General features: G+C 41.1%; 1 protein-coding gene and 1 long non-coding RNA gene across 3 annotated transcripts in view; one reads left to right on the top strand and one right to left on the bottom strand.

The window, feature by feature from the left end:
• Positions 1–401: 401 nt before the first annotated feature.
• Positions 402–19790, bottom strand: FBXO28 (F-box protein 28). Its single transcript, XM_034764661.1, has 5 exons — positions 19531–19790; positions 8708–8817; positions 6910–7048; positions 5002–5197; positions 402–2784 (listed from the first exon to the last, which is right to left on the bottom strand). The coding sequence occupies exons 1-5, from the start codon at positions 19744–19746 to the stop codon at positions 2390–2392; spliced, it is 1056 nt and encodes a 351-aa protein (XP_034620552.1). The 5' UTR covers positions 19747–19790; the 3' UTR covers positions 402–2389.
• A 12-nt stretch (positions 19791–19802) lies between these two features.
• LOC117874496 overlaps positions 19803–21850 on the top strand; it is a 7950-nt gene continuing 5902 nt past the window's right edge. The window contains exons 1-2 of one of the 2 annotated variants that reach the window (XR_004645000.1): positions 19803–20053; positions 20436–20622. This is a non-coding gene — a long non-coding RNA (uncharacterized LOC117874496). Of the gene's footprint in view, positions 20623–21850 lie in introns of both variants that reach the window. The other variant, XR_004644999.1, reaches the window with a different exon arrangement.

Genomic DNA, 21850 nt, shown 5'->3' with positions numbered 1-21850 from the left:
TATAGTAAGCTTCCTGATCAGGTAAGACTTAAGTTTATTCCAGCTACACAAAATTTACCTCCATATTATTTCCCTTCATTAATGTACATAAACGTGATGCAAAACTCTCTGTTAAACAGGGTCCATGGGTAACATTAATGACCTACTGCATAGGCATATGCTCAATGGATTCAACTCAGCACTGCTCCTGATTTTAGTTAGCATAATGTTAATAGGGCAGAAGAAACTAAAACTAGTGAAACCTTAAACTAATGAATATGAACAAGCCTGTTCAAAGAATGCAATTACTGTATAGGCTCTTTATTTGTTGTTAAATCTTTCTAAACAAGAACCCGTTAAAGGAATAAGCCCATTAAATGAATTAAGTCATGATGCAAGGAGTAATTATCATTTAACAGGTATAATCATGCTAATTTTTATTACAAAAATCATTTTTAGAAATGAAGGAACATTCAAGTGTTTCGTTGACAACTGTTCTCTCCAACAGGCCTTTCTCCTGTAACAGTGTTATAGTTCAAAAACCAAGTTCTACAGACTAAGAACAGCTAAAAGAAAGGCCATCTGCTATTAAACTTTGTTCCAGAGTGATATCTGAATGTCTACCCACTGCTAATAGGTTTTGTTTAAGGAAACAACCCATTGTAAAATAACTTTGAACTAGCAAAACAAGTTTATTTAAAAATTAAACACTCTGCCAAAAACTAGACATTAAGTTGTGATGGTACGTTTCATGGGAAACATTTGATATGAAGTAAATGTGTTTAAGAAGTAAAACCTAGGATTAATAAAATTTAAAGAAAAAGTCAACTATCACAAAAGAGTTGACAGAACAAAATCTGATTTCTGTTTGGTTAATTTGAATACAAGAACCACATTGCATGGACAGGCATAGAAGATATAATAGTGTTGAACTTGCACTTTAACCCACGGTACTTTCCAAAACTTTAAACTACCACCAGTAGGTGGCATTTTTCAGTGCGATGCCCGAATTTAATTCCACCTAAACCCAAGGCAACAGTTGATTAAAAGAAAACATAAGTCGAATGATAAAGCTACATTGTTTAGTACATTAAAATAAAACAAGGACAGTGATATTTGTATAAGGTTCCAAAAATATACAACTGGAAAAAAATAATCACTGTACACAACAACTCTGAGGTTGTTAAAGTGACCGATCAAAAGACTGAACAGTGCAAGACATGCTTTTCCAGTTACAAGCTCAAAACAGAAGTGCAAAAGAAATTAAAGCTTTTTTGTCTGAAGTGATTTACCTTTTAGGATAAGGAAAGGTAGAATATAGTTAAGTATTACAGAGAGCTCTTTTCCACAACATGAAATAGTTTCATAATACAACGTTTCACTCCTACTGTGTCCCACTAAGCCTGTTTTGTTAAAGGAACAGATAACTTTTGTCCAATACTCGGTTCATTTTGGCCCATGAACTAGAGGACCCATAGGCAAAAACAGCTGAATTCTCAAGCTTTGGCTTAGCTAGAGTACCTGCAAGCTACAGGCAGTGGAAGCAGCAACAAGGCTTTGCTTAAATACACTTTCCTTTCCTGCGACTTGTTGACAAGTGGTCTCAAGACCTCCTCACTGTCAGAAAGCAGCTGTGCTGAAAGCAGATGCTAAGTTATGGCTGAGGTCTAAGAAATTGCTCTACAACTCTGGGAAAGTAGAGGTTTAAGAGCAACTCCAGGCAAGTGCTTTTAGCGAGCTGACTAAGCAATGCATGCAGATATTCATGCAAATGTAGAATATGGCTCCAGAGACTTAGAACTAGGATGTGTGTGTGTAAAACCTGGATAGAAGTCCCTTGCTCATAAATTTACAAAAATATATAGCCAATACTGTAGCGTAAGAAGTCACTTTTACTCGTTACATAGATTCCAAAAAGTATTAACTACTTTTCAGACATTCCAGACAAGGTCACTTGTAACAAAAAAGTCAACTTTTTTAACAAGATTTAAAAAGTGGGTCTTTTCTTCAAGTGAACAGGACATCTGTTTGTAAGCTTAACTTTCTAATCAGTCAAGACTGGATTTATTTAAGATCTCTTATGTGAATATATGCATAACACAAATAAGTTTACTTTAACACATATCATCTGCACAGAAAAAAAAGTTAACTCTTCAAAACATGATAGAGCAGGTCTGGTTAGTACAAATCTATTGCAAATTATAAAGATCCTGTGCATTAGGCCCACCCAGACAGAAGCAGAGGGAAAAAGTCTCAATAATGAGAGAAAGTTACTGTTCAAGTCTATGTGGTGTTTTGAAGAGCCAGCAGCCTAAATGACACCATGCTGCTAATCACAGTATCCAGACAAGCAAATCTGCTTGGGCTACTAAAGCAGTGTAATCTTCTGGAGGTGTCATTTACTCCAAAGTTATTTTCTGTTTCGAAGGCGTTTGGATTTCCTAGGAGAGTCTATGGATTCAACTGCCTTTCTCCGTTTCCTAAGGGACTCCTCATTTGAACCAGAACCTGAAGAACTTCCTACTGCACTTTCCATTACTTCTCTCAGTTTGCGTTCAAGCTCAGCCAATCGGGCATTCTGTTCACCTATGATTTGGGTTTGCTCTAGCAGTTTCTGGTCTTGGTCTTGGAGCTGTTTCTGTTGTTCTTGCACTTTGGTGCGAAGCTCTGAAATTTCCCGCCTTAGAACAGTCACACCTGCACCATTCGTTTTGACTTGCTGCTGGAGTTTGGTGACTTCCTGCCTAGAAGGGTTTTGCTTGGAGAATAGCTGCATTGTTGTTAGGGCTGCGGAAGGACCTGGAACTTCAGAGAAAGTGATTTAAGATTATTTTTTCTACATTGTGTTTAAACAAAATGTATCAAATTGTGCCCCAATTTATACCCTCTGTTCAATTCTGTTGACCAATCCAGAATCTGAATAATTAGTGGTTTGTAAAACTATGACTATGTAAAATACTATTTACAGATACTCAATATACAGGAAAGTCAATAAGCTTGCTCATACCCTGTTTCCCCGAAAATAAGACAGTGTCTTATATTAATTTTTGCTCCCAAAGATGCGCTATGTCTTATTTTCAGGGGATGTCTTATTTTTCAGAAATGAAAAATGCCTTATTATCGGTGGATGCCTTATTATCGGGGAGGTCTTATTATCGGGGGGATGCCTTATATTACAACGAGAGGCAAAACTGTAAGTAGGCCTTATTTTCGGAGGATGTCTTATTTTCGGGGAAACAGGGTAGTATAAATCAGGGTACAATTACGCCCAATGTTTCAGATTTTAAGAGGTCAAAGCATAAGCTATTTTCAACTTCCTGAATAAAGAAAAACTACTTTTTGCCTAAAATATGAATGTAAGATTATGTTCTAAACCACTAAATTAAGTTATCAAAGGTGTGACATGCACAAAGCCAAAAAACTAGACACATCACTGTAACTAGACTTACTGCAGGACATACAGTAGATCACTCAGCTTAATTCTGAATATTTTGTATGTGTCAGCTTGATGTAATGTTTGAGTGTCTTTAAAAAGTGACAGTTAAGAGGAAAATCATGAAAATTCAGTAGCCATTACTGAGTGTGCACAATCTATTCCTTCAAGACCTGCAGGACTCAAGAAACTTGTAGAAGTGATTTTTTTCAATAATAGCTATTGTAAATTGACATGATTGTAACAGCTCTATCATGTAAGTTTTGTTTAAACATTTTAAAGCAGTATTTCACCTTTTTGGAAAGGTTACGCAAGCCTAGAATAACTCAAGTCCATCAATCTATATGAATGAGTTTACCTATGTTACTACAGAGATAAGGCAAATCTTGAAAAAGGCAGCATAGCCTGAACAAAGGAGTTCCAATTTCATTGTGGGGAGAACACTGAATCCTTAAGCACCAAGTGTTGTTATAGATCACAGCATTGTGGAGGTATGGGGAGATAGTAGGCTACATCAAGGTGTCCTATGTTTTTTGAGCCATGGGGACTTGTGCTATGTTCCAATCTGCTGCTCATGCCATTAGTGGGTGCTGTTCATTCCACTTCCCCCAAACACTTGCTAGCAGAGACTCTCAGTAGAAGTCTCATCTGTGTTCAAGTTAAGGCCAGAAGGGACCGTTGTAATCTATTCTGACCTCCTGCACTACATGAACTATAGAATTTAAATTAGATTCCCGTGTCAACCAAAAATTTCTGTTTGAACTACAGCATAGATGTTAGAAGGTCATCTAAACTTGATTTAAAGACTCCAAGTGATGGATACTTTACTATATCTGTTAGTAACCTAAGGTGCTGGGACTGAGCCTGTATGTATATTCTACACAGGCTAGTGGACATGCATCTTTTCTGCTACTTTTGGCCACTATATGCTCAGATCAGCAGCCTGCCTCAACATTTGGCCCATACAAATTAAGTTGTATGAAAAATGTAACTGGTCGTGCCCTCCCCAAAAAAAGCCAGTTTGAGTGTTAACTTATCCAGTTTAATATTTTACAGAGCCAAGAGGCCTTTTCCATGTTAGACTAAACACCTACGAATATTTCATTTGAAAATAAAACATTTGGGTTCTTGTTACATAAAGAATCTAAGGGTGCTTTAGCTTAAATTATTGTAGTACAAAGAGAAAGCTATCTCATTTGTTTATTCTATTAATAAAACTACAAACATATTGAATTGTGGCTTTGTGTGCTAAATTTCAACCAAGTGTGATTATAAAGTCTCATTCATTAGTGGTACAAAAGTATTTGTTTAAAGAATACACACTATGCATAATTATAAAATACATTCAAGTCTAGCAAAACAAAGCCTCCTTAAATTTTCAAACAATTACATTCCACACTCAATGGCCTTAGGATGTAAAATTAATTTTCTTCAGGAGGCTGGATTATAATGGGGTATTCCATTGTTGAGGGAAACAAACAAGGGCGTGAATGCTTTCTAGAAAGTGAAATGTTGTGAATTTTCAGACAACATGATAGACAAAAACAGCTAGATAAAAAGTTAAAAATACTAGAGATTGAAAGTAATACCTGGGGCAGCTCCTATGAGACGACCTGATACATCTGATCCAGGCAACTTTCTTTTTAGAATTGGAACAATCTTCTCATCAAAGTATTCCATAGCCATGGATGAGATGTCTCTTAATTCCTGAAGGACTTCATGGGCTCTCTGAGGGGCTCTTGTAGAGTTTACATACCGTAGCACACGATAAATTTCATCAATCACCTAAAATATTTAAGAACTGTTAGATGTTCTGTCAAGTTCAAGGGAAAAAATTAAGATAGTTATTGGTATAATCTGAAATTATAGCACTGATCTACTGATGGGCAGGTATTTCATACCCATTACACTAGTTTGTTCCTGTGTTCTTCCTAATTTTATACTAATCACCTGAAATGAAATGCTGTATTTTATAGTGGAGGCAGAGTCTGAGTTGTCATTGTATCTTTAGAAACTTTTACTCAGTAAATTTACTATAATAGTTATTTTTGAACATATGAACTAATCTGCATAACCACTGCATGAAATGTAATGGAGCATTCCACAGTAACCTGGACAGCAATTAGCAACTTTTCTTTTCTTATTACTTCTACTATTAGTACACTCCTTAAAATCTCTCCCATAAAGTTTATACTTAGTACAGTATGCTTCGTTCTCCACGGAGACTCATAAGAAAATTCTTAGCAAATACACTGAACACCTTAGCAAGGCAGTCAATTATGGCAAAAGCACTCTGTTGGCATAGCTGCATCCACACCAGGAATTTTGCTGACATAGCTAAATTGGCTAAGGGGTATGATTTTTTTTCTATACTAGTAGCTGACATAGTTATGCCAGCAAATTTTTCTAATGTAGACTAAGCCTCAGATATAGTGCTAAGATAAATTCTTTAATGCTTGTGAGGCACTCAGATACTATGGTGATGGGGAAATAAGACACTTGAAGCTGTTTGCCAATGACAGACAGATGTGATTTGAACACCATGCAAGTGTCCATATAACTAGCTTAATCTAATAGATTAAGCTAACACGGCTACCCCTCTGATAGCTTAATCTATTGTGTCAAATACACATGAAACACTGCAGTGTAAATTTGCTGTTTATTTCCATGACAGCTGAACACATATGCTTAGATTTTGACATACCTTCTTGTTTTGTTTAGGTCTAACATATATGCTAGGTGATACAGTACCACAGATAATATATTCTAAAATAGCTAAGCAAAGTATTCCAATGGTATTTCTAATTTTAGGAAAAAAAACAAGTGTTCCTCTCATGTACTGAAAAAACTCAAGTTCAATTTGTCTTTGGCCTAAAATGCTTAATATTAACTGATACTCAACAGATGGTGTTAGGAACACATCAAATATACATTTTTTGTTACAGAAGTGTACCAAAAATATTGCACAAGATAATCTGGGTGATGAGAGTTTGTGGTGGAATGGCCTCCAGTTTGGTGTTTACAGTTTAAGTCTGGACTACTCAAACTCTACATACAGCATCTACATACTTTTAAGGAATAAACTGTAAGTCGAGTTCTATCTGTTCAAAGGTATCAGTAGCAGACGTATGAACAGTAAAAGTGAACCTGCAAAGAACAGTGACCAATTCAAGCATTTTTAAGTATTTCTTTAAATGAATACATTTATTGAATATGATCCACAACTGGCATACTGAGTTAATTTAAAACAAATCAACAGCCATTTTTCATGTTGGAACATTAATAGAAAGCCAAAAAACAACTCATTCAAACAAGCATATCTATTCATAGGGTAGCCCTTACAGTACATAGGCTGCCTATAATATGTCTAAGTACATCCAGAATGATGCACTATACTACACTTTTAGGCAGCTACAGCTGTTAATAATTTGAAGTTGAGGAATATGATTTTTTAGCAACAATACACATTTATACAAGCAAGCAATTTTATATTTTACCTTTCCAGGTATGAAGCAACAGAGATTGGAATCCACATATTTCATGAAAGTCATATTTAACAGAGAGAGCCTTGTTTCTACAGCAGCAAGAATGTCTGCATGGCGAGCTAATGAATGGTTTCTTCTTTCGGACTCCCGCCTAGAAGAAAGCATACAGAAACCATTAAATGACACCACAGCCTTAGCAATTTTAAGCCACCAAAAATTGAAGTATTGCAACAGTAGTTCTTTTAAATCCTTCTGCTCTTAAGAGCCCAGGTGTAAGTCAAGATCCAACAGGCAGCATCCGGTGTATTAGTCAGAGTTTCTGAATCTTGTATCACATGGCCATTTACCTGCTGAGAGTCAGAAAGAAATACAACTACACCTCTACCTCAATATAACGCTGTCCTCGGGAGCCAAAAAAATCTTATCGCGTTATAGGTGAAACCGCATTATATTGAACTTGCTTTGATCCACCGGAGTGCGCAGCCACACACACCCCCTCCCCCCGGAGCACTGCTTTACCGCGTTATATCTAAATTCATGTTATATCGGGACGCATTATATTGGGGTAGAGCTGTACTTCCAGTAATTTTGTCCTTCTCAAGAGATTGCTGCAGCTGTCAAGAACTAGCCAGCAAATGACTCTGCACATTTGCTAAACACTAGAATAATTTTTAGATCTATTTGTCAAATTTGGTTCTCCTTGAATCATTACTGTGAAATTTTTTTAATCCAAATTATTATATGTAAAGGCATCCTAGTTTTTAAAAAATTCCAAGATTAAAAATATTAAAGGACTAGAAGGAGTAGTCTTAAAGCAATGCACTGGGGCAGAGTGCTTCAATGCGATTTTGTCATCACTATCCATGTGTGTTCTGGCAACTGACCTAAAAACCACCACCACTAATAAACAGCAATCCAGCCTCCATACTTGCTCAGTCCCAAGCTTCACCTGAGCTGAGAGAACTGATGACTGTTTGAGCTTTTTTGATGCCGGGTAACAATCATGAAATAAAATCATAGAATCATAGAATATTAGGGTTGGAAGAGACCTCAGGAGGTCATCTAGTCCAACCCCCTGCTCAAAGCAGGACCAACACCTAAAATGAAACCATTTAAATCATGACAATAAATTAGGCTTAATTATCAGGTTTTAGAAGTGAGAAGCAGCTTCTCTCATTCCCTTCTAACATTGTCTTCTAATGCCCATGATCCAGCTCCAAATTATGTTAGTGGATACTGTGTCCATGCAGTTGCTGATTGGCCCTTAGCTCCAAAACACATGATAAGAAAACATGCAAAATTAGATCATGCCTTTCTAATCCCAGGTTACATGAAAAATGTGTTTCACGTCTACTCAATTGCACAGATAGGTAAAAATCCTTTTAGCCAAGGTAGGTTAGTTGGCACTCCTTTTGGAGCAAGTTATCATGGCTCCTAGATTTGCCAGGAGTTGATTTTGAGTAATACTGGACTTCCTCTCTCTTCTGACAGCACTTCAGTTCCTGACAGGCTGGGAAGCAAATAAATAAACAAACAAACAGGATAACATTTATCTAAACAAACAGACTTTAGGGTTAGGCTAAGTGTTTTTGCAAGAAAAATAACCCATGGAATTTTACCAACTGAACCAGATAATTCCAATTACAGCCAAAATATTGTCAATGTTTTTCTAAAACACATTAATTTAACTAGATAATTGAAGTAAACTTTTACAGTCTTAGCTTTAAACCTAAGAAATAATGTTACTGTGTTCTTACTTATGTGTTTTAAGATACAGTATTTGGAACCCATAGCTGTAATTGGCACATACCTTGGAAGTTGTGCTTTAACCTGTTTCTGACACAAGTTGTGATATCTTTCCACTTTCAGAAATCCCTGATTTAACATTCGCTGGCAGACCAAGTCCATTCGCTTACAAACCTATTTTTAAAATACAGAACAAAGGAAACTTCAAATGTCTCAAACCAAACTACAGGTTGTTTTCATGATTAGTCAGTCTGTGCTTGTTCAATGGTGCAAGATTAGTTTTTATTCTTTCTGATTTGCAAACTAATCCTAAATTGGATAAAATGTCAACTACAATGCAAAATAAAATTGTTTGCCCTTTACTGATTCTTTGTTATATAAAAGGCAACTTCAAAATTCATTGAAATCTGTATCACTTCTTCCTTCATGTTAATAAAGTTTAGCAGCAGTTTAGTTTAAAGGCTCATGTTTAAAGACTCGTTATTTATGTCCACTAACGGTCCTAGCAATATCCTCCAAAGAGAGATAGGAACTGATATTTCAAAAGTTGTTTAATATATCAAAGACGACAAAACCCCACTTTGCAGTTAATTTCACACCTAGAAGCTTTTTGCCAGAGCATTTTCTCTCAGAGAAGTCTGAAGGAGTGCAGAGGGACAAACAGAGACTGATCTTAGACTTTTTTGGCAATTGTCCCACTTGCGTGGCAGGGGTTTTCATAGACAAGACTTTCCAACCTTATGGAAATGTTTTATTACACAGCAATATATATGATTTGGTTATCATAAACAAACAATGAAAAATCTAAAAAAACCACAGGTTCGAGCTAAATTAACATGGTGTTGACCATCAGACTCACTTGGCATGCCAGAGGCAAGGTAGGACCCTCATGAGTAACCCCCTGTCTCCCACCACTAGGTCTCCATGGAAATTGTAACTGTGTAAGGATGCATGTGGGGTGATGTGGGATTGCACTCTAATGTCATCCTCATTGGGTATTATTGACTAGTCATTGGGGTTTAGAAACTTGCAAAAAGGGGATTCCTTTATACACGTATTAAGGGGGCTTTGTAAGTTGAATTGTATAGTAATGTAGAGGTACCTGAAGTTGAAATTACAGTTGCATTGGGGCCCGGTGATCCACACTGAGGTGGTAGGAGACTTGATTTACCCGCACAGGTCCGTGCTACCTTATCTCAGTCCCTTCAGCTCTCTCGCACTGTGCCCTGATCCACGTACTGCAAGCTTGCCCTGGGCTGCTCGGTGGGTCCTGACAGGGTAAATACCTCTTGATCAGCTAAAAGCACGTTAGCCATCGAGTGAAGAGAGAGAAAGTAGAACCCCCCATCCCATGTTTTTTTTGGGGGACTTGTTCAAGTAATTGTTGGAACTGGTTATTAAAGGTTTAATTATTTAAGGAGGGATGCCTTCACATATGTATAGGGTTAAGTGTTTATTGTGTACAGTTAGAAATTAGACTAACCCAGTGTTTCTCAAACTGGGTTTGCCACTTGTGTAGGGAAAGCTCCTGGCAGACCAGGCCGGTTTGTTTACCTGCCCCGTCTGCAGGTCCGGCCGATCGTGGCTCCCACCGGTCGCGGTTCGCTGCTCCAGGCCAATGGGAGCTGCAGGAAGCGGTGTGGGCCGAGGGACTTACTGGCCGCCGCTTCCAGCAGCTCCCATTGGTCTGCAGCAGTGAACCGCAGCCAATGGGAGCCGCAATCAGCTGGACCTGCGGACGGGGCAGGTAAACAAACTGCCCCGGCCCGCCAGGGGCTTTCCCTACAAAAGTGGCGACCCCAATTTGAGAAACACTGGGCTAACCAGTACAGTTTAGAGTTAAAGTGAGTAAAACAGAGTCAGCCAAGACTTCTGTGGACCCAGCTGTGGTTAGCCAAAATATAGCATAAAAATATACTAAAGATCATGGAAGTTTTATATGAATGGAACATAGCCAGAATATTTTTAATCACCCTAACTTGTGGGGTTTGATCATATGTTTAATGTAAGGCTCTGGGGTGCAGTCAGGGATGAGGGGTTTGGGGTGGCTCAAGGCTGGGGCACAGGGTTGCGGCATGGACTTACCTCCGGCGGCTCCTGGTCAGCAGGTCCGGCTCCTAAGCAGAGACTTGCAAGCGGCTTCACACGACTCTCGGCCACAGGCACCTCCCCCGCCAGTTTCCATTGGCCGTGCGGAGCCGGTGCTCAGGTCGGGGGCAGTGCGCAGAGCCCCATGGACCCCCTGCCTAGAAGCCAGACCTGCTGCTGGCCGCTTCCGGTGCACAGCGCGGTGTCAAAACAGATAGGCACTAGCCTGCCTTCACTGGGCAGCACTGCCGACGGGACTTTTAACGTCCCGGTCGGCGGTGCTAACCAGAGTGAACCAGTGTCTGACATTCCATGACCCAGTACTGGGTTGCGACCCAAGGTTTGAAAAACACTGATCTAGTCTCACTTCCAGTATAGCACAGGCCATAGAAATTTCCCAAAATAATTCCTAGAGGATCTCTTTTAGAAAAAACATCCAATCTCGATTTAAAAATTGTTAATAATGGAGAATCCACCATGACCCTGGGTAAACTGTTCCAATGGCTCCTTCGCTGTTAAATGTACACCTTATTTCCAATTTTTCTAGCTTCAACTTCCAGTCATTGGATCACGTTATACCTTTCTATGCAAGACTGAAGATCCCATTATTAAATATTTGTTCTTCATGTAGGTACTTATAGACTGTAATCATGTCACCCCCTAAACTTCTTTGTTAAACTAAATAGATTGAGTTTCTTGAGTCTATCAGTATAAGCAGGCTTGGAAGGATTAGATTTTTTAATCAATAAATGCCAAAAGAAACACAAACCAATGGAAATATTTTTTCATTGATAATAAATGGAATTTCCAGACAGGCAAAATGAAGGGGGGGGGGGCGAGGGGAGAAAGCTGCTTGAGAACTTAAGGGTTCAATTTAAGTATTTTAGGGCTGTTGATTAATCACAGTTAACTCCCGCGATTAACTCAAAAAATTAATCGCAATTAAAAAATTAATGCAATTAATCGCACTGTTAAACAATAGAATACCACTTGAAATTTATTAAATATTTGAATGTTTTTCTACATTTTCAAATATATCAATTTTAATTACAGCACAGAATACAAAATATACAATGCTCACTTTATATTATTTTTTATTACAAATATTTACACTATAAAAATGATAAAAAATAGTATTTTTCAATTCACCTCATACAAGTACTGTAGTGCAATCTCTTTATCATGAAAGTGCATGTTACAAATGTAGGTTTTTTGATTACATAACTGCACTCAAAAACAAAACCGTGTAAAACTTTAGAGCCTACAAGTCCACTCAGTCCTACTTCTTGTTCAGCCAATCACTAAGAGAAACAAGCTTGTTTACATTTACTGGAGATAATGCTGCCCACTTCTTAATTACAATGTCACCTAGGGTGACGAGATGAGAGGAAGAAAATAGCGGGACACCTGGGGGGGTGGGGGGTCCGCCGGCGGAGCAAAAAAAAAAAAAAAAAAGCCGAGTGCTGCCGGCGTAGCGAAATATCGGGACAAATTGGTCGGGACACGGGACAAACACCTAAATATTGGGATGTCTGGTCACCCTAATGTCACCTGAAAGTGAGAACAGGCATTCGCATGGCACTGTTGTGGCTGGTGTCACAAGATATTTACATGCCAGATGCACTAAAGATTCATATGCCTCTTCATGCTTCAGCCATCGTTCCAGAGGACATGCTTCCATGCTGATGACGCTCGTTAAAAAAATAACGTGTTAAATTAAATTTGTGACTGAACTCCTTGGGTGAGAATTGTATGTCTCCTGCTCTGTTTTACCAGCATTCTGCCTTATATTTCATGTTATAGCAGTCTCTGATGATGACCCAGCACATGCTGTTCATTTTTAGAACACTTTCACTGCAAATTTGAAAAAATGCAAATTAGATATAAGAACAGCCATACTGGGTCAGACCAAAGGTCCATCTAGCCCAGTATCCTGTCTACCGACAGTGGCCAATGCCAGGTGCCCCAGAGGGAGCGAACGCAACAGGCAATGATCAAGTGATCTCTCTCCTGCCACCCATCTCCACCCTCTGACAAACAGAGGCTAGGGACACCATTTCTTGCCCATCCTGGCTAATATCCATTAACGGACTTAACCTGCATGAATTTATCCAGTTCTCTTTTAAACGCTGTTATAGTCCTAGCCTTCACAGCCTCGTCAGGCAAGGAGTTCCACAAGTTGACTGTGCGCTGTGTGAAGAAGAACTTCCTTTTATTTGTTTTAAACCTGCTCCCCATTCTTTAGCGCATCAGGCGTGTAAATATTTTGCGACACCAGCTACAACAGTGCAATGCAAACTCCTGTTCTCACTTTCAGGTGACACTGTTAACAAGAAGCAGGCAGCATTATCTTCTGGAAATGTAAACAAATGTGTCTGTTTGAGCGATTGGCTGAACAAGAAATAGGACTGATTAGACTTGTAGGCTCTAAACTAAAGTTTTACATTGTTTTATTTTTGAATGCAGGTTTTTTTTGTACATAACTCTACATTTTAAAGTTCAACTTTCATGATAAAGAGATTGTACAACAGTACCTGTATTAGGTGAATTGAAAAAAACTATTTATTTTGGTTTTTTACAGTGCAAATATTTGTAATAAAAAATAAATATAAAGTGAGTACTGTACACTTTGCATTATGTGTTGTAATTGAAATCAATATATTTGAAAATGTAGAAAACATCCAAAAATATTTAAATAAATGGTATTCTATTGTTTAAAAGCACGATTAATTACAATTAATTTTTTTAATCGCTTGACAGCCCTAAAGTATATCTGTTTTGTATATTTTGGCATGTGACATTGACAATGTGTTTTAACAGATATAAAGCTTTAATTTTTTGAATTTGTGTCTACTGTTATTAAAATAATTGTCTGACCTCTGCACACTTTCCTACAACTGTAATAATTTAAATAGATAAAAATGTAAAAAAACTTAAAACCCATAATTATGTGGAACTGTGAACATTTACATTGATAAAGATAAAAAGCTAAAATATTGATATCTGCCAAAATAATAAAAAAATCAAATTCTAACAAGGCTAACTACAAGTCATGTTTTCTAATCTTTTAATCAATCTCGTGGCTCTTCTTTGAACCCTCTCCAACTTATCAATATCCTTCTTAAATTCTGGACACCAGAACTAGACACCGTATTCTACCAGTGGTTGCAGCAGTGCAAAATACAGAGGTAAAATAACCTTTCTACTCCTATTTGAGATTCCTGTTTATACATCCCAGAATTGCATTAGCCCTTTTGCCCTCTGGGAGCTCATGCTCAACTGATTATCCACCATGACCCCCAAATCCTTTCCAGAATCACAGATTCCCAGGATAGAGTCCCCCATCCTCTAAGTATGGCCTACGTTCTTTGTTTCTAAACATATATATATTTACCTGTATTAAAACACAAATTATTTGCTTGCATCCAGTTTACCAAGGATTCTTGATTGCTCTGTATTAACAACATGTCTTCATTATGTACCCCCAAATTTTGGGGTCATCTGCAAACTTTATTAGTGTTATTTTGTTTTCTTTCAGGTAATTGACAAAAAAATATTATAGTACAGGGCCAAGAACAGATCCCTATGGGACCTCATCAGAAAAACAACCACTCAATGATGATTCCTCATTTACGTTTGAGACCTGTCCATTAAGCCACCCTTTAATCCATTTAAATGCACGTCATGTTAATTTTATATTGTTCTAGTTATTTAATCAAAAGTGTCGTACAGTACCAAGTCAAACCCCTTACAAAAATCTAAGTACATCTAAGTACTACATCAATAGTATTACTTTTATCAACCAAACCTGTAGTCTCATCAAAACAAAATCAAATTAGTTTGACAGGATCTATCTTCCATAAACCCATAGTAATTGGCATTAATTATATAATCCTTCTTTGATTATTTACTAACTAAGTCCGGAGTCAACCACTGCATTATCAATGCATGCCTAGTAGCTTAATTGTTTTCTTGATTGATGTCCTGATGGCAAATCGCATATGGGATTCTATGATCATCTTCAAAAGATTTTTTCCCTTCTGAGAACCCATCATTACTGTCAGAATGCAATATTCTGTAAGAGAGCTAGGCTACTTTTTGTCCCATTTATTATAAATTATGCACATTTATTATAGATTTGAGCACCTCAGGTTAACTAGTATCATTTGACTTGCTTGCTCCCTGGAAGGTATCTTTATCAAGATGCTGTGTAGTACCAAACACATTCATTCTTCTCTTACTTAAATATGCAATTGGAGCCAATACATACCCAGGGAGTTAGGTAGAGCCTTGTACTGAAAATGATTCTGTGGTGGGAATGTTTGAAGAACCACAGATAGCAGGGCCTTGTTAGCCTACGTATGTTATACATATTAGACCACATCAGTATGTATTAAGCGCACACTATGAATATTGCATGGATGAATATGCCACCTGAATTGTATTGTTTTTCCCCACAACGGTGTTCACTGTTGATATCCCACAACGCCTGGAATAGTACAACTTGGCGTTTTACATAAGGGAAAAGGAAAACTGTCAAAGGCAAAATACATTAATAGTCTACCCCAATACAAAGTGGGGAGGTGCCTTCACAGACCAGTACCTGGAATGCTAGTATCCAAAATAAAGATAAGTAAGATACAGAACAACACAGTAAGGAACAGGTACAAATTGGTGGGCTGGATGATGTATAAAGTGAACACACTGGGAGATCGGAATTGCTTCCTGAAAGGAGGGTATATGTCTGTCTCCTTTTTATATTGTACTGTTGTGTCTTTGGACAATAAATTTGGCTCAGTTTGGTTATTTGGTCTCTAAAAACATTTTTCATAACGAACCAACAAGTGTAGTCAAACAATTGGCTATACTATTAATTACAGCCTGATGGGAACATGCAAGCCTTTACTAAGTCTACTGATATTATTTAACGCCATCGCCTTCTGAACTTATACTTGAGCATTTGTTGAAGAGTTTAAGGCAGATTACTACCTGAACTCCACAAAATTTCTGGGGAACTATGAAAAAGATTTAACATACACATTGGAATCTCATTGTCTAGAATTGGCTCTACGGTTCCCATACAGCACTAAAAACTTGCATAATTCCTCTTTACTGGATTTAACGTGGTTGCTGATTAAACACATTTAATGAACTGTTTTTGTTTTTGAGTAATCCCTTTAAATAGCCTCAGTCAGATAAAGTGAAGATGATTATATATTTCCATTCCTGGAGGAGTAGAAGCCAGAGGTGTTTACACAGATTCTTGATGTCAGTGGCTGGTCGGAAAAGAGGGGTGTATTCTCTTGGAATAATTCTCCTCTGCATCTATCTTTCGAGAAATGCCTTCTGAGGAACTTATTTGGTGAAAGGATTTGTTTTTCTCTTTCACTGAAACAAAAATTAAAGATGGAATAGACCCACTGAATTATTTTGTTCATCCTTCTTCCAGTGCAGTACTGTTCCCTACAGTATATTTGTTAATGGTTTATTCACCCTAACTCTAAATATTCCAACAATAGGGCTTCCACCGGCACTTCTATTGATAGCAGCCGTCCTCCATAATAACCAACTTATTAGCAAACCATGCATTTTTGAGTCCAGAAAAGGAAAAAAAGTGTTATTTTCCCCACAACAAAAGTAGTCCACTATCACAAAATACTCCACCTAGGTAAATATAACACTTTGCTTTCCTTCAAGAATCTCAGCATGTTTACAAACATTCATTTAGCTTCACAACCTGGTGAGGTAAATATCATCCCTATTTTACAGACAGGGAAACTGAGGCAGAGAGGTCACATCACTCAGGCAATGTCACACACAAAGACTGTGGTGGAATTGGAAGCAAAATCCCACAATTCCTAGGACTATACTTTAACCATCATTCTTTAATAATGAGCCATATTAATGAAGTTTGCCAAAGTAGTATATTCAAAGCTGTTATTAAGGTTTCTTCATAGTTGGGCAGGTCTGAAATATAGCCTACTTTCAAAATAACACACATACACCTTAGTGAGGATTGGTGGACTTAATCCATCTTGGAGGAAAATACTTACTGATTATCAGCATGCTTGGTGCTGCATAAACAGAAATGGAGCCCTGTCTCAAGGAGTTTCAATTTAATATCAGAATCAGACAAACACACTTCAGGATATTGGCAGATTTTGTAAAATATTTCTCCCAGAAATGTAGTCCAAATTACTGTAGAAATATGTTTATGATATTAGAGTTCTAATATTTGTTTTGTTACAGAGAAAGTCTAATTACATGGTCTTAAAATAGAAACAGTATGGCACACAAATTTAGCGAGGGTTATATAAGCTTCCTAATCCTTCTACTTCATTATCCACGACAAATTCATTAACAGTAATTTATTGGCTGGATCCAGAGTTTATACTCCCTCGCTATTCAGACATTACAGGCATGAGGTACACTGATCTCAGTTACATCTCTGCACATTTTTTGCACCTTAACTCTTGACCTGTCTGTCTGAGTGAGACAGTAGGGGTGTGATCCACAAAGGTACTCAGGCACCTAAATCCTGTTTTTACCTGCCACAGCAATCCACAAAACTCCCATTCAGCTGCCACCTAGCCCTGTAGATGCCTAAACTCACTAAGCACCTAAGTTTTTTCCTCTGGGCATGTGTACTGCAGCCTCACCCTAGGCACCCAAGTGCCTATCGCCTGCCTAAGCACTACTGCCTCATGATAAAGGTTCAGATGCCTATCTCCTGCCTAAGTCCCAGAATGATTCACAAGCCGGGAAAGAGAAGGTGTTCATCTGCTTAAGTCACATCCAGAGACCTGATCTGGTAGGCGACCTCTGGGCACGGCTACCATATTGGGCCCCTCAGGCAATCTGGGGGCAGGAGGGAAGAAGAACGTTCCTTAAAACCTTTAACCTAGTGGATAGGATACTCACCCAGGATGTGGGAGAACCCCAGTTCAAGTGCCCTCTCCTCCCGAGGGGGAAAAAGGGATTTGAACTAGGATCTGGCAACTCTCCTATGAATGCCCTAACTACTAGGCTATGGAATATTTTGATATGGATCTTCCTCAATCTCGCCTATTGAAGTTGTTACACTTTAATAAAACAAATGAATAATTAAATATTAACTGGGTCAGTGAAAGAGTTAAAATTACTCTATAGCAGTGGTGGGCAATCTGCAGCCCCCATGCGGCTTGTCAGGGTAATCCGCTGGCAGGCCGCGAGACAGTTTGTTTACACTGACCATCTGCAGGCACGGCTGCCTGCAGCTCCCAGTGGCCGCGGTTCGCCATTCCCAGCCAATGGGAGCTGCAGAAAGCGGTGGCCAGCACCGCTTCCCGCAGCTCCCATTAGTCGGGAATGGTGAACTGCAGCCACTGGGAGCTGCGGATGTAAACAAACTATCTTGCGACCCGCCACTGGATTACCCTGATGAGCCGCAGGTTGCCCACCACTGGTCTATAGGCTAGTGATTAGACCACTCACCCGAGAAGTGGCAGATCCCTCTTCAAATCCCTTCTCCCCCATCAGGAGCAGGGGGGACTTGCACTGGGAGTCTCACAGATCCTGGGTGGGTGCCCTAACCATTAGGCTAAAGGTTATTAGGGAGGTCCTCCTCCCACATCCCCCAGCCATTTAGTTTCAGACCCCAAACACAGTTCAGGCGGCAGGACAACCTATCTTCTCCAGGTTGCTAGCAGAGCTAAGCACTTCCCTGCAGCCTGGACTTAAGCACTTATCTCTGAAAGAGGGGCAGGGCTTAGCACACACCCCTCTGCTCAGCATCTCCCATTGGCTATCTTAGGCATCTTCAGGTCTAGCATGCTGGCTTTGTGGATCTCATTCTAAGGTGCCTCTCTCTCCCCATTCATTCTACAGGGAGCCTAGGCACCTAACCCAGGATCACAGTGTTTGTTGTTCCTGTGATTTTCTAAAGGTTAGATGTTGCAATGCTGAACACTATAGTGCCTGAGTCCCTTAGTGGATCTGGGCCTAAGCTCTTTGCAGCAAAGTACTTGTCTTCCTATACATTTTGTATCTATCATGTACACTTACTGTACTACAAATAATAAGTGGACATGTGGACTCAGTAAACTAAACCCACAAGGAAGCATCTCATAGAGGAGGAACAGTCTTGGAACATAATGCTACCATTTCTAAGAATCACAGAATATCAAGGTTGGAAGGGACCTCAGGAGGTCATCTAGTCCAACCCCCTGCTCAAAGCAGGACCAATCCCCAATTAAATCATAAAGGAGTTGAATGTAACAATTAAGTAAGGAAACTGATGAGCAAACAAATAGCATACCTCCCGAGGCAAATAAACCAAAAGGCTTAACACAGGGGCTCTTATTAGGGATTTGGGGGGGAAGGAAAAAGGGACAAAGGCACCCCCCCAACTAAGAAGTTACTGAACAGAAGATGCGGGGAGGGTTGCCTGGCTTTTCCACAACTCCAGCACAGTCCTGAGGTAAGATCGGTCCAGCGGGCGACATCAGGCTGCAAGAGACAGTGACAGTGGACCCCTCTCCCCTTCCGCCCACCTCCTTTTCCTCCAGACAGACCCGAGTAATTGCAGTAGACAAAACCTGGGGGGGGGGTATTTCACCCCAACCCTACCAGCAGCAGGGACACAGACATGACGGACTCGGGGGTCTCCAGTAGCAGCAGGGCCCTCGGTTCAGTCGGGCCCTGGCTTGATATTCCCCCCTTCCCCTGCGCTGCCTTCCCGGGCCCCCTCGCCCCCCGCCGGGGGGAGCTGATAACCCGGCCCCCCCTCGCCCCACGGAGCCCCCCCGGCCGGCCCCTCACCAGGCGGAGCTGGCTGGTCTCGTCGTAGGAGAGGAAGCCGAGGATGCTCTCGATGGCCACGATGGGCAGCCCCACCAGCGTGTTGCTCTGAGGGAGCTGCTCCAAGGGCGCCGGGCCCCCCTGGAGCTGGGGGGCCGGGGGCGGGGAGAGGCGCGCCGAGCCCATGGCGCCTCCTTCCCCCTCCGACAGGAGCCGCTCCTCCGCCACCGCCGCCATCTTGGGCCCTGTCCCCCTCCAGTCCTCGGCTGGGGGAGGGGGACTTCCTGTGACAGCACTTCCGCCCCCCGCCCGCCCTGAGCGCCGCTACGGGGCGCGCGGGGGAGGAAGGGGGTCCTGGCCCCTCCCGGGTTGTGACCCCCCGGGCCCTTGGGCGCCAGTGGCCTGATCCACCTGCAGGCCCCGTGCTGCCGCTGGAGCGGCCTGGGGGCGCCGCCCTGAGCACCCCAGTGTACCCCGCTCTGTGACTAACCCCTTCCCCCAGCCGCTAGCGCCCAGCGGGGAGCTGCCCCGGGGGTGGCAATAGGTGAGTGAGAGCGGCTGGAAGCGGGGTGTCATCTACGCTGAGCTGATCCTCCGGGGCCAGCAAATCCAGCCCGGCGCCTCGGCCCGCGGGAGTTACTGCTCTGTGGGGTATCGCTAGCGAGGAAGGAGGGGGCCTGCCCCCGAAGAGCTGACAGTGAGGCCCCCGACAGCGACCTAGGGGTCAAGGAAGGAGAACAAAAGGGATGGCTTTGTGGACAGACCCCTCAGCCAGCAGACTGTTCGTTTGCGGGCTGAAATACCCCAGGCTGCCCCTCCACCATGCCCTTGTTGAAGGGGGCACGGGGGCATTTTAGATAGCTCCAGTATTGCCCCAGGTTTGTCCCACACAGGTTCTGAAGACCGTGCCCATCTTCCCTCTGTAGGGCTCTTCCTCTAAGAGGCTCTGTTGGACCACCCTGCTTCTCCAACAGCAGTACTGCCTCTCAGCACTGCCAGCTGTCCAGGCACCTTGTCTTTGGCCTAAAGGCCTCCTGCAAATAAATTGGAGAGAAACTGAACATCCATGGGGTCCTCCGGCCTCCTGCTGCTCGATCACAGATAGGAGAAGAAGTTGTATGTGCATGTAAAACAAATGGGTGACCACTTCTTATTGTTACTGTTTGCATCACAATAATACGTAGCGTAGTTGTAGCTGTGTTGGTTCCAGGATATTAGACAGACCAGGTGGGTGAGGTAATATCTTTTATTGGACCAACTTTTGGTCAGAGAGACGAGCTTTTGAGCCACACAGAGCTCTTCTTCAGGTCATACATGGTACATAGAACAAATACTATTTCCAAAAGGTCAGTGAATCACAGTTAATATTATGGGGAGTTCTCTGCCTTGATCCACTCTTTGTGCTGCTTAGGCAGCATATAGGGAGTGGAGGCTACTCACAAATCCCCAGCTGGCAACATGTTCCCATATGCGATATGAGCACCTTTCTGAGCCTATCACCATCTTGCCCCAACCTATCAGTACCAATGTCTAATTGGGGAGGGTCAGGAGCAAGAGGAGCCACCACCATGGTCAGAGTCCTTTCCCCATTTCTGGGGAGAGGCAGCAGCAAGAACCAGAGGGTGTATTAAGGAGGAACAGGTCTAGGAGCTGTTTTAGCAGCCACAAAGGAGCTCCTGGTGCCTGCCTGCAGTAGTTGAGTACCACAGGAGCTCCTGTATTCAATAGGAGTAGAAGCAACAACCCAGGACAAGGAGAGTACCCCAAGTGAGGGAACCAAGGTGTCAGTGTACTTCAGCAAGGAACCCAAGTGGCAGCATCACTTTGTTTTTCATTTGGTCTAGGTGTTATCCTTCCTGCAGCCAGTGGGGCAGAGGTGGGTTGGGTGAGGACAGGGAATGGCTAGAGTGTATGGTAGCTTGGGGACCATAGCCAGCTGTCCCAAGTTAGAGCAGCTCTCAGACTGCTCCTATGGATCCAGAGAATATAGAGGGTAAAGGATAGCCAGAACAAACCAAACTCTCAACTGCACATGAGTAACAACTCTGAAGTTAATGACAGGTTTCAGAGTAGCAGCCGTGTTAGTCTGTATCCGCAAAAAGAAGAACAGGAGTACTTGTGGCACCTTAGAGACTAACAAATTTATTAGAGCATAAGCTTTCGTGGACTACAGCCCACTTCTTCGGATGCATATAGAATGGAACATATATTGAGGAGATATATATACACACATACAGAGAGCATAAACAGGTGGGAGTTGTCTTACCAACTCTGAGAGGCCAATTAATTAAGAGAAAAAAAACTTTTGAAGTGATAATCAAGCTAGCCCAGTACAGACAGT

The sequence above is a fragment of the Trachemys scripta genome, chromosome 3 (assembly GCF_013100865.1).
Source record: "Trachemys scripta elegans isolate TJP31775 chromosome 3, CAS_Tse_1.0, whole genome shotgun sequence".
NCBI lineage: Eukaryota > Metazoa > Chordata > Testudines > Emydidae > Trachemys > Trachemys scripta.
The sequence above is the reverse complement of the archived record's forward strand: the minus strand, read 5'-3'. Positions and strand labels throughout refer to the sequence as shown.